The following is a 14,466-nucleotide window of genomic DNA, read 5'->3' on the forward strand; positions in this document are numbered from 1 at the left end:
AGACATTTTGATAAATCCATTTAATCATGTTACTGGAAAGCAATAGATTATAACAAATGATGTCTCTTACCTACTTGTAATTATGTGGATTATATATTGGATGACAGTGATTACACTCTGTTAACTAACTTAAAAAATAATATCCTCCATGACTAGATACAGAACCCATACCTATAATCTCATCTGGTATTTATATCAACATTACTATAAACACGAGGACTACAAGTACTGTTGGCTGTTTGGAGTAGCATGCAAATACAACTTCCCATTAATATATGATATGAACACAGAAGATAAAGAGCAACCCAAGAAATCTTTAAATTCTTAGCCTAAAACAAACCTTTAACAGACTATCAGATACAATTATATTAGATTTAACTTTTTTCAGTTCAGTGATTTCTACTTTGGTAAAGTGAAATTTAATTTTCTTTTTGCTACTATCCACCTGTGATGGTATGATATATAAGAAATATACATTTGGTTTTCTTCCCCACTTAGAGCTCCTAAAATCTTTGGAATTTTTTAAGTGATAAGAGTGATAAAGGTGAAAAAAGAGAGGTCTCTTTTGTTATTCATAATGAGCCACTTTCAACCACACCTGGGTTTGCTAAACAGATGATGTTTGGAAAACCCCTCTAGAGAGAAGCTGGTTACCAGGGGAGCCAAGCTCATGATTAAAGGACTGGACTTTTAGCCTGCACCTCCGCCTCCAGGAAGGAGAGAGGAGCTGGAGGTTGGGTTAATTACTAATAGCCAATGACTCAATTAATCATACCTCTGTGGTGAGCCTCCATAAAAAATCCTAGCTGAAGAGCTTTGGAGAGCTTCCAAGTTGGTAAACAAGAATGCATTCGTGTCCTGGGAGGGTGGCACACCCCAAACATTACAGGCACTCCTGTGCTCAAGACTCTTCCAGATCTTATCCTATGTATCTCTTCAGCTGGCTGTTCATTTATATCCTTTAAAATATGCTTTATAATAAATTGGTAATAGCAAGTAGAGCATTTTTCTGAGTTCTGTGAGCCATTCTCTCACAAATTACCGAACTCAGAAGGGAGTGGTGGGAACCTCCAATCTATAGCCACTTGGTCAGAAGCACAGGTGACAACACAGACTTGCAACTGGGTCTGATATAGGGGCAGTCTTGTGGGACTGAGCCCTGAACCTGTGAGATCTAATGCTATCTCCAGGTAGATGGTATCAGAATTTAGTTAATTGTAGAACATCCAGCTGGAAATGAAGAACTGCCTCATGGTGGTGGTGGGGGGGGGGACCCACACATCTGGTGGCCAGAGGTGTTCTATGGGTAGGGTACCAAAGAAAAACAGGACTTTTTTCCTTCTACTACATTAATAATAAAGGCATTTGGTAGGCGGTGGGGAAAAATTGGACAATATTCAAAGTTTAGGAACACCAAGTTGCATTAAATAAAAAGAGAAAATGTGCAAAAAATGGTGAAAATCTAAGAACAACTTAAACATAGTTCTAGAAGGATACTGTACTCATAAAAATTATTACTCTATCACTACCTTAATCATTCACTTTAGATCAGGTTGCTTCATCAGGCAATAATGTAACATACAATTAAACATCAAAATCATCTGATCATTCTATAAATGTACTGAGTTTCACTGTGAATACTGAAAAAAGAATGAGACCCTCTATTCCAAATAGAAAATCTTAATAAAAATTTTATATCAGTGTTTCTCAAGCTGTATTCTGCAAAGCCCAAGAACCTTCCTCAAAGCTTTGCTTCTTTAGCCATGGGAGACACTGGAGTTCCAGTTACTCAATCTCTTCCCTCCAACTCCAGTTCTTCCCATTCAGAGAAGTGCCATTTTTGACTCTTTTTTACATAATAGAGTTTTGCTAAAGCTTTTCTTTGTAAAAAGATTCCATCACTAAAATCAAACAAATAAACTACCCAAACCAAATAGTTTGAAACTTTATATAGTTAATAGCTGTTGTTAAGTTAAAGCTTCAACAAGATTTTGATTTGATTTGATAGTTATATACAGTAAAACAACTTAACAATCAAACTTTTTGTTTCAGATTCCCAGGAAAAGTAAACACCTTACCCAGCATGACTAGATGATGAAGGTGGTGGCAAATCTGGTGTAAGAACATAAAGACTGTTGTTTTTTGGCAAGTGTAGTGATTTTAAGACCGTCTGAAAAACAAAAAATAAAAACAAATATAAAATAACTATTGATTGTGCATTTTTAATCTTTTCCTATAATTCTTAGAAAATTATCACTATTGTAGTTTGACTTTGCATCTTTTGACAATTTCCTAAATAGGATAATACAGAAGAACTACTGAATCGCAAAAAATCTCTCTCTCATAAATATCGTAAGTTAGCATAAATATGAATATTAAAATAAAATACAAATTCTTTAGCTCATGAAACGATACAAATATATAAGAACACAGTTGAGAATCATTAATTTCTTCATTGAAGAAGCATATCCTTGCAACTAATATCCACTTCATTCAGGATCATTATAGCAAAAATTAGCGATGTAGGTGTTCAGAGATCATTAGACCTAGAAAAGATTATAGAGAGTACCTCAACCTAAAGACTTTATAGATGAGGAGCTGCAGCCTAATAGGTGAAATGACTTGGATGAGGTCTCTTGTAAGTGTTACCTAGGTCACTTAACTGTTAGGCCAGATAATTTTTTTTGTTAAAGCACTTTGTCTGGGGTGAATAAACTACTCTTGGGCTACCTCTGACCTACTATCTTGATAACCACACAAAATTTCACCAAATTTATTTGCCAGAGAACTCCTACATACCTTTCAAACTCCCAACTTGATGGTAAATACCCGCTAATTCAAAATTTTTTGGACAGCAAGAAACATTAAGAAACACATTTTACATCTTTACATCATAACCCAGGACAAAAATACTTACTCAACAGATATTTATTGAGCCACCAATTCTGTGCCAGGAGTATTCTAAACACTGAAGATATAGCAGTGAACATGATAGTCTAAAACCCCTGATCTTCAGGAGCTTACATTTTAGTAGGAATAAACAAAGTAACCTATATAGTTGACTACTAGAAGTGATAGTTTTCGTGACTAAACATAAAGCAGAAAAGGGAGGGTGAAGAATATGAGGCTGGGGAATTACATAATTTAAACTTGGTTATCAGGGTGGTTCTCACTTGGCCAATGTGACATTTGAGCAAAAACTTGAAAGTGGTGAGGAAAGAAACCATGAACATATATAGAAAAAGAATATGGCTGGCAAAGGCAATAGCCAGTGCAAAATGCTTACTGAACAACAAGGAGTCCAATGCAGCTGAAGCCAAACGAGTTCTGATAGGAAACAGGTCAGAGAGGTTAACAGTGATGCCAGGAGATAGGTGAGAGGAAATGTGTTGAGACATTTAAGCTAATGTAAGGGCTTTGACTTTTTCTCTGAATGAGATCAGAAGCTATTGGAGTGACATTATCGGATTCATATTATAAAGGATCTCTTTCTCAGCTGTGTTGAAAATGGATGGGAAAAGGTTGACAAAGGAGGGCAGAAGCACAGAGGAGAGTAATAAAATATACTAAGACAAGGATGATAATGGCTTATGTCAGTGTGATGGTAATAGAAGTGATGCAAAATAGGTGAATTCTGGATATATTCTGAAGATCACACCAAAAGGATTTCATGACAGACTGGATATGAGTCAATAATGATCCTAAAGCTTTTAGACAACAAATGGAAGGATAAAGTTGCCGTCAACTGAAATGGAAAGACTGCAAATGAAGACCTCTAGGCATGTAAGTTTGAAATGTGTATTAAACATTCAAGTGGAGAAGACAAGAAAGCAGTCAGATATATCCATCTGGAATTCAGGGAACAGGTCTAGGGTAGAAATATAAATTAGAGATATAAAATTGACAGTGCACACAGACGACACTTTAAAAGCCATGACACTGAATTTAGTAATGTGGTCATGAGTGACATTAGCAAGTCCACTAGCAGATCCCTACTTAGACTGGGCTCAAGAGAAACGGGAGGAAAGGAATTAGAGACAACAAGTGTAGACAACTCTTTGGGGGAAGTTTTGTTATCAAAGGGACTAGAGAAATGGAGTGATTGCTGGAAGGGGAGGTGGGATCAAGAGAAAAATGGAAGAAATAACATCACGTTTGAATGTTAATGGTAACACTCTACTAGAGGGAAAAACTGATGATGCAGGGAAGAATTAAAGTGAAGGAAGTTCTTGATTTAGGCCAGAGGGAATATAGAATGTAATCTGAAGCAAACATGGAGGTTTGGTGTTAGATAGGAGATTGGGCATGCCATCTAGAGTAACAGGAGAAAAAGAAGAGTATGTGTATAAGATGCAGGTAAATAAACAGAGACCAAGTTGGAAGCTTGTGGAAATTCTCTTGTGATTGCCTTCATTTAATCAGTGAAACAAAATAGGAAATGAAGTCATCAGCTGAGGGTGAGAATACGGGAGAGGTGTTTTAAAGGTCTGAGGAAAAGATAAGCGTAAAATGGCCATTTAGGAGAGTGTGGATAAACCAGGTAAATATGCTATCACTGCCTAGCAACATTAGGGGGCTCTCTAAAGATTATGGTCGTGAATTTAAAGATACACCAATCAGCATGATTTTGTTTGTCTCTAGTCATATTTAGCTCTGAGGCACAGAATAGACAGAGTTGTATTTATCCAAGGTACGGATTTTTGTCAAGCAAGATCCATGAAGCAAGAGTTGAGGCTACATGCAAGAAAGTGATTACAATGAATGACCATGGGATATTGCCCACTCTAAGGAAGAAAGAGAGGACATGAAAGAGGTAATGATCATGAAAAGATGGTAGAAACAACGGATTGGAGGCCTGAATAAGGCTGAAGGATTGTTAGGGTTAGGATACTAAAGAAGTGGGCTAGAAAGACGAGAGACGATTAGCAGAAAATGGAAGCTTGAAATTAGTATTTAAGAATTGTTTTAATTAAATGACAAGACCACAGGAAGGTATGGCTGACATAGGACGGGAAAAAAAGATCACTGTAGAAAATAAGTTCAAGAAACTAAGAGGCCAAGATGTTAGAAGAATCATTTACAAGGCTATATTACTAAGAATTAACACAGAGAGCAATTATAAACCAGGAACTAAAAATCATCAGAAAATGAGGAAAGATGACCTCAGTAAGTAGGTGATACAATTTTTTTTTACATGAAAGTCAAAGCTGAAGGTTTTTTAGAGAGGAAGGACTGGAAATGGAAATGAGGAACAATGAGAACACACGTTTTACCAGTTAGTCCAGTGGTATGACGGCTACTGGAGCAAAGAAATTAACACTGAGAAGCCTACAGAAAAACAGTGTGATTAGAAAGGCAGATTTCAGTCAGAGGGTAGATGGTGAAGAGAATGTGCAGGGAAGAGGCTGACAATAAGAGGAATTTGGTTAATGATGAATAGTTCCACAGGGCATAGCAAAAAGGTTTCAAGCACTGTAAAGGAAAAAGAATAGAGACAGATATGGGCTGTGCAGAGGCTATGGAGGTTTGAGTGAGGGGTGAAGTGGGAATCTGAGACTCCTTGCAGTGACTTGCATAAACAGGAGGAAAAGGCTTAATGAAATTGGTTCTGGTTGAATCAAAGCAAATAATAATGTCAGGGCTGAAAGTGTTGGAAAGAAAGGTGGAGTAGATATCTAGGATCCCCTTTTAACCCTGCAGATAGAAGTAGGGACACCTGAGAAGGGCTGATCTTACCCAAGCATAGAACATAATGAACTTATTCTTGACCCCTCCATGAGAGGGCCCATCTTACTAAGGGCACAGTCTTCCTTCACAGGCTTTGGGACTTACTCTTGACTCATTAGTTATTTCTTAAATAAAAAGAAATACTTACTCATTATCTGCAATACACTCTGACATCTTTTATCCTATTTCTTTTTCTTTTAATACTGGCTATAACCCACTCAGTTAACTTCAAAACTCACTAATGGCTTGTGACCCATGGTTTGAAAATAAGACACTGTAGTAGGTAATTAATCATAACTTCACAATCATCCAGGAAGCCCTGAAGTTCTGAATCTTTTTGTCAAATATATGAAAGTCCTTTTGAAACTGATTTATGTTACCTTTCAAGAGTTCACGTGCAAACAAAAAAAAAAACCACATGCATATACACACAGGAAAGTTATTTTTCATCTTCCATTATTTTACTTTGAGGATTATTGATAACTGCTTGGTCTTACCACTTGATCATTATTGTCAGTTTGCCATGCCATCATCCAAAGATTTTCCACTAAACCTTCCTTCTCAAACCACATATGATATGATGAAATAAATGGATGCTTTCTTTAAGTCATTCAGTCATTCCACAAACATTTATTTGATGCCTGTTATACCAGGCATTGGATATCTAATGGTGAAAGAAACAGACGTGGTCCCTCTACTTATGGTGTTGTGATGGGAAACGCTGGGATGGGAGCCTTTTATACAGAGGTCTGTTACAGAAAAGTAACATTTTAAGCTGAGACTTGAAAGATGAAAAAGAGCCACCCATGTGAAGAATTGGGTGTAAAGCATTCCAGGCAGTTAAATAGCACCTGTCAGGTAAAGTTATAGAGAGCTTGAGCCTATTAGAAGAATTAAAAAGAGGTTTCTATGGCTGCAGTTTGGAAAGAGAGGGTATGAAAGGCTGAAGATGAGGCTGTAGATGTGAATAGAGGGTAAATAATACAATACCTTTTAAACCATGGTGAGTAGCTTGAATTTTATTCAAAGTGCAATAAAAATTTATGCTTTACCAGGAGAGTGATATAATTTGATTTATATTTTTAAAAGCTCATTCTGGCTCCTGTGTTGGGAATGCATTGGGAGAACCCAAGAAAAAAAGCTGGAAAAACAATAATGAAGCTATTACACTGTTCCAGGCAAGATATGCTAACAGCCTGGATTAGGCAGTGCAATAAAAATACTGAAAAGTGGCCATGGTTGAGATATATTTTGGAGATAGATGCTATAGGACTTACCAAAGGATTAGGTGCTTCTGAAATTTTTAAAAAATTTATTTTATTGGGGAATTCCCTGGCAGTCCAGTGGTTAGGACTCAGCTCTTTCACTGCCATGGCCCGGGTTCAATCCCTGGTCAGGGAACTAAGATCCCGCAAGCTGCACAGCATGGCCAATAAATTAATAAATTAATTAATATTTATTTTTATTGAATTATAATTGATTTACAATGTTGTGTTAGTTTCTGAGGATTAGGTGTTTTTCAAATGGGAAAAGATTAATGTCCACATTTTTGGATTTAGCACTGGTGATATAGTTCTGCCATTTATAGGGGAAGACTGGTGGAGAAATGGCATGGGAAGGAAAATCAAGAGTTCCATTTTAAACATGTTAAGTTAAAGATGCCAATAAGGTATGCAAGCATAAAAGTGAACTACCAATTTGGATATGTGAATTCACAGAAGTATAACCTGGAAATATAAATTTGGAAGCAATCAGAAAATTAATGGCATGGAAATAGCAGAAATCACCTACGGAAAAGAGTACATAGAAATAAGTAACTGAAAATATTATTGATAACAAAGACTAAGTTCAAATACAGTCAGCCCTCCATATCCATGGGTTCCACACACAAGGATGGAAAATACTCAGAAAAATTCCAAAAGTTCCAAAAAGCAAAACTTGAATTTGATGCACATCAGCAACTATTTACATAGCACTTACATTGTGTTAGGTATTATAAGTAATTTAGAGATGACTTAAAGTATACAGAGGATGTGTAGGTTATATGCAAATAAAATGCCATTTTATATAAGAGACTTGAGCATCCACGGATTTTGGTATGGGGTGCGGTCCTGGAACCAATCTCCTATGGTTACTGAGAGACAGCTGTATTAGAACACATAGCTTTAAGAACATTTTCAACATGATTGCCTTTCTCTTCACAAACTAACGAAAATGCCATGTAAGGCTGATTCACATTCACAGGTCTCTCAATAAATGAAGGAATAAATGATATAGCTATGTAAACTAATACATTTTGGTGTTTTACTTCTGCCAAAGTTGCTGATTTACTCAGTCAAGACTTATTTTTATTTTTTAATCCACATTTCAATTAGAGCAACCATAAAGCAGCAGGGATCAGTCAGCTATAGCCTGTGTGACAAATTCAGCCTAGTGCCTGCTTTTGGATGGCCTGTGAGTTGAGCATGGTTTTTACATTTTTTTTTTTTTTTTTGCGGTACGCAGGCCTCTCCCTGCGTTGCGGAGCACAGGCTCTGGACGCGCAGGCTCAGCGGCCATGGCTCACGGGCCCAGCCGCTCCACGGCATGTGGGATCTTCCCAGACCGGGGCACGAACCCGTGTCCCCTGCATCGGCAGGCGGACTCTCAACCACTGCGCCACCAGGAAAGCCCTACATTTTAAATGTTTGAAAACAAATCAAAAGAAGAGTATTTCATGATATGTGAAATTATATAAAATGCAAATTTCTGTGTCCACAAATATTGATTTATTGGAACAGTCATGCTCACTCTTACACAAATGGTCTGTAATTATTTTCAAGCTATAACAGCAGAATTGAGTAGTTGCAACAGAGACTATATGGCCCAAAAAGCTTAAAACATTAACTACCTGGCTCTGTACAGAAAAAGTTTGCTGATCCCTAATATAGCACATCACTAATTTGTACCTAATTTATAAATATCTTGCCAACCTGTAATTTCTATAAATAACTTACTGAAGTACTCAGAACATCTCTACATATCAAATGAACTCACATATAATTATTTATAAGCATTATGTCTACCAGAAGCAATTGACAAAGAATTGAACCAAAAGATGAAGATTCTAAGTTTCTGCCTGGTACTGAAGTACCAACTCAGTAACTACTGTGAAAAGATTTGATAATTATTTCTACCTCAAACACCTAAAACTCTGGAGTTAACTCATTTCCTTCCATCACTCCCTACTCTCTCTGTCAGAAAAAGAGTAAGTGTGTGAAATATTTTATGCCAAAGGCTGCTACTGGGTCCTTGAGAATAGCAACTACTACCTTAAAATTGCAACACTTTGTACAAATTCTTAAAATATAACTCATTCTATGCACCTGACCCTATCCAAGTAAACAAAGAAATATTCTTACCATTTAAATTTTCCGAGTTAAAAAGATTTCCTATTATCTTCCTTGTTCCATAAACACTACTGGACATAAATGTATATACTGTGTATGACTTCTTTCAGGCCAATAAGTAATTGTTCAATAAATTATTATTCTAGGCTCTCCCGCTTAAGGCGGGAAATGAGCTGCTGACTGGAGTGGTGAGCAGCCTTGCTGACCGTCAGAAGAGTGACCTAGTAGAGCCAATCTGCAAGGAAAGGAAGGGCCAAATACAGCAACTTTTTCATGGCTATAAAAGGGAGAGCTTGACATGCCCACACCACGGGACCTCTAGAAACTTTCCTGAGCCGTGTGGCTGACAAGGTCTTGGTGCTCCGGCCAGGTGTCAGGCCTGAGCCTCTGAGGTGGGAGAGCCAGGTTCAGGACACTGTATCACCAGAGACCTCCTTGACCCACGTAATATAAACCAGTGAGAGCTCTCCCAGAGATCCCATTCTCAATGATAAGACCTGGCTCCATTCAATGGCCAGAAAGCTCCAGCACTGGACACCCCATGCCATACAAGTAGCAAGACAGAAACATAACCCCACCCATTAGCAGAGAGCCTGCCTAAAAATAGTAATAAGTTCACAGACACCCAAAAACATACCGCTGGACGTGGTCCTGCCCACCATAAAGACAAGACCCACCTCATCCATCAAACACAGGCACCAGTCCCCTCACCCAGGAAGCCTACACAAGTCACTGAACAAACTTACCCACTGGCGACAGGCACCAAAAACAATGGGAACTACGAACTGCAGCCTGCGAAAAGGAGACCCCAAACACAGTCAGTTAAGCAAAATGAGAAGACAGAGAAATACGCAGTAGATGAAGGAGCAAGGTAAAAACCCACCAGTCCAAACAAATGAAGAGGAAATAGGCAGTCTACCTGAAATAGAAGTCAGAGTAATGATAGTAAAGATGATCCTAAATCTTGGAAATAGAATAGAGAAAACACAAGAAACGTTTAACATGGACCTAGAAGAACTAAAGAGCAAACAAACAATGATGAATAACAAAATAAATGAAATTAAAAATTCTCTAGAAGGAATCAATAGCAGAATAACTGAGGCAGAAGAACAGATAAGTGACCTGGAAGATAAAATAGTGAAAATAACTACAACAGAGCAGAATAAAGAAAAAAGAATGAAAAGAATTGAAGACGATCTCAGAGACGTCTGGGAAAACATTAAATGCACCAACATTCAAATTATAGGGGTCCCATAAAAAGAAGACAAAAAGAAAGGAGCTGAGAAAATATCTGAAGAGATTATAGTTGAAAACTTCGCTAATATGGGAAAGGAAATAGTCAATCAACTGCAGGAAGCACAGAAACTCCCACACAGGATAAATCCAAGGAGAAACACTCCAAGACATATATTAATAAAACTATCAAAAATTAAATACAAAGGAAAAATATTAAAAGCAGCAGGGGAAAAGCAACAAATAACATACAAGGGAATCCCCATAAGGTCAACAGCTGATCTTTCAACAAAAACTCTGCAAGCCAGAAAGGAGTGGCAGGACATATTTAAAGTGATGAAAGGGAAAAACCTGCAACCAAGATTGCTCCACCCAGCAAGGATCTCATTCAGATTTGATGGAGAAATTAAAACATTTACAGACAAGCAAAAGCTAAGAGAATTCTACACCACCAAACCAGCTTTACAACAAATGCTAAAGGAACTTCTCTAGGCAGGAAACACAAGAGAAGGGAAAGACCTACAATAAGAAACCCAAAACAATTAAGAAAGTGGTGACAGGAACATGCATACTGATAATTACCTTAAATGTAAATGGACTAAATGCTCCAACCAAAAGACACAGACTGGTTGAATGGATCCAAAAACAAGACTGTATATATGCTGTCTACAAGAGACCCACTTCAGACCTAGGGACACATACAGACTGAAAATGAGGGGATAGAAAAAGATATTCCATGCAAATGGAAATCGAAAGAAAGCTGGAGTAGCAATCCTAATATCAGATAAAATAGACTTTAAAATAAAGAGTCTCACAAGAGACAAATAAGAACACTACATAATGATCAAGGGCTCAAACCAAGAAAAAGATATAACAATTGTAAATACTTATGCACCCAACATAGGAGCACTTCAATACATAAGGCAAATGCTGACAGCCATAAAAGAGGAAATCAACAGTAACACAATCATAGAAGGGGACTTTAACAGCCCACTTTCATCAATGAACAGATCATCCAAAATGAAAATAAATAAGGAAACACAAGCTTTAAACAAAAGGGACTTAATTGATATTTATAGGACATTCCATCCAAAAACAACAGAATACACTTTCTTCTCAAGTGCTTATGGAATATTTTCCAGGATAGATCATATCTTGGGTCACAAACCAAGCCTTGGTAAATTTAAGAAAACTGAAATCATGTCAAGTATCTTTTCCAACCACAATGCTATGAGACTAGATATGAATTACAGGAAAAAAACTGTAAAATATAAACACATGGAGGCTAAACAATATGCTACTAAATAACCAAGAGATCACCGAAAAAATCAAAGAGGAAATCAAAAAATACCTAGAAACAAATGACAATGAAAACATGATGACCCAAAACCTATGGGATGCAGCAAAAGCAGTTCTAAGAGGGAAGTCTATAGCAATACAATCCTACCTCAAAAACAAGAAAAATCTCAAAATTAACAACCTAACCTTATACCTAAAGCAATTACACAAAGAAGAACAAAAAAAACCCCAAAGTTCGCAAAATGAAAGAAATCATAAAGATCAGATCAGAAATAAATGAAAAAGAAATGAAGGAAACTACAGCAATGATCAATAAAACTAAGAGCTGGTTCTTTGAGAAGATATACAAAATTGATGAACCATTAGGCAGACTCATCAAGAAAAAAAGGGAAAATGACTCAAATCAATAGAATTAGAAATGAAAAAGGAGAAGAAACAACTGACACTGCAGAAATACAAAGGATCATGAGAGATTACTACAAGCAGCTGTATGCCCATAAAATGGAAAACCAGGAAGAAATGGACAAATTCTTAGAAAAGCACAACCTTCCAAGACTGAACCAGGAAGAAATAGAAAATATAAACAGACCAATCAATAGCACTGAAATTGAAATTGTGATTAAAAACTTTGCAACAAACAAAAGCCCAGGACCAGATGGCTTCACAGGCGAATTCTATCAAACATTTACAAAAGAGCTAACACCTATCTTTCTCAAACTCTTCCAAAATATAGCAGAGGGAGGAACACTCCCAAACTCATTCTACAAGGCCCCTACCACCCTGATAAAAAAACCAGACAAAGATGTCACAAGAAAAGAAAACTACAGACCAATATCACTGATGAACATAGATGCAAAAATCCTCAACAAAATACTAGTAAACAGAATCGAACAGCATATTAAAAGGATCATATACCGTGATGAAATGGGGTTTGTCCCAGGGATGTAAAGTATTCTTCAATATATGTAAAGCAATCAGTGTGACACTCCATATTAACAAGTTGAAGGAGAAAAACCATATGATCATCTCAATAGATGCAGAGAAAGCTTTTGACAAAATTCAACACCCAGTTATGGTAAAAAACCTCCAGAAAGCAGGCATAGAGGGAACTTAGGTCAACATAATAAAGGCCATATATGACAAACCCACAGCCAACGTCATCCTCAATGGTGAAAAACTGAAACCATTTCCACAAATATCAGGAAAAAGACAAGGTTGCCCACTCTCACCACTATTGTTCAACATAGTTTTGGAAGTTTAAGCCACAGCAATCAGAGAAGATAAAAAGATAAAAGGAATCCAAATCAGAAAAGAAGAAGTAAAACTGTCACTGTTTGCAGAGGACATGATACTATACATAGAGAATCCTAACGATGCTACCAGAAACTACTAAAGCTAATCAATGAATTTGGTAAAGCAGCAGGATACAAAATTAATGCACAGAAATCCCTTGTATTCTTATACACTAATGATGAAAATTCTGAAAGAGAAATTAAGGAAACACTCCCATTTACCATTGCAACAAAAAGAATAAAATACCTAGGAATAAACCTACCTAAGGAGACAAAAGACCTGTATTCAGAAAACTATAAGACACTGATGAAAGAAATTAAAGATGATACAAGCAGATGGAGAGATATACCATGTTCTTGGATTGGAAGAATCAACAGTGTGAAAATGACTCTACTACCCAAAGCAATCTACAAATTCAATGCAATCCCTATCAAGCTACCAATGGCATTTTTCACAGAACCAGAACAAAAAATTTCACAATTTATATGGAGACACAGAAGATCCCGAATAGCCAAAGCAATCTTGAGAAAGAAAAATGGAGCTGGAGGAATCAGGCTCCTTTCCTTCAGACCAACTACAAAGCTACAGTCATCAACGTAGTATGGTACTGGCACAAAAACAGAAATATATATCAATGGAATAGGATAGAAAGCCCAGAGATAGATAGACCCACGCACATATGGTCACCTTATCTTTGATAAAGGAGGCAAGAATATACAATGGAGAAAAGACAGCCTCTTCAATAAGTGGTGTTGGGAAAACTGGACAGCTACATGTAAAAGAATGAAACTAGAGCACTCCCTAACACCATACGCAAAAATAAACTCAAAATGGATTAAAGACCTAAATGGAAGGCCAGACACTTAGAGGAAAACATAGGCAGAACACTCTATGACATAAATAACAGCAAGATCCTTTTTGACCCACCTCATAGAGAAATGGAAATAAGAAGCAAAAATAAATAAATGGGACCTAATCAAACTTAAAAGCTTTTGCACAGCAAAGGAAACCATAAACAAGGCAAAAACATAACCCTAAGAATGGGAGAAAATATTTGCAAATGAAGCAACTGACAAAGGATTAATCTCCAAAATTTACAAGCAGCTCAAGCAGCTCCATATCAAAAAAACAAACAACCCAATCCAAAAATGGGCATAAGACTTAAATAGGCATTTCTCCAAAGAAGATATACAGATTGCCAACAAACCCATGAAAGGATGCTCAACATCACTAATCGTTAGAGAAATGCAAATCAAAACTACAATGAGGTATCACCTCACACCACTCAGAATGGTCATCATTTAAAAATCTACAAACAATAAATGCTGGAGAGGGTGTGGAGAATAAGGAAACCCTCTTGCACTGTTGGTGGGAATGTAAATTGATACAGCCACTATGGAGAACAGTATGGAGGTTCCTTAAAAAACTAAAAATAGAACTACCATTTGACCCAGCAATCCCACTACTGGGCATATACCCTGAGAAAACCGTAATTCAAAAAGAGTCATGTAGGGTTTCCCTGGTG

General features: G+C 37.0%; 1 protein-coding gene across 1 annotated transcript in view; it reads right to left on the reverse strand.

The window, feature by feature from the left end:
* The window catches only part of FAF1 (Fas associated factor 1), a 497,005-nt gene that overhangs the window by 258,677 nt on the left and 223,862 nt on the right, over nt 1-14,466 (reverse strand). The window contains exon 6 of the mRNA XM_060021798.1: nt 2,079-2,170. Coding sequence (XP_059877781.1) covers nt 2,079-2,170 — 92 coding nt within the window. The remainder of the gene's footprint in view (nt 1-2,078; nt 2,171-14,466) is intronic.

The sequence above is a fragment of the Delphinus delphis genome, chromosome 1, assembly GCF_949987515.2.
Source record: "Delphinus delphis chromosome 1, mDelDel1.2, whole genome shotgun sequence".
Taxonomy (NCBI): domain Eukaryota; kingdom Metazoa; phylum Chordata; class Mammalia; order Artiodactyla; family Delphinidae; genus Delphinus; species Delphinus delphis.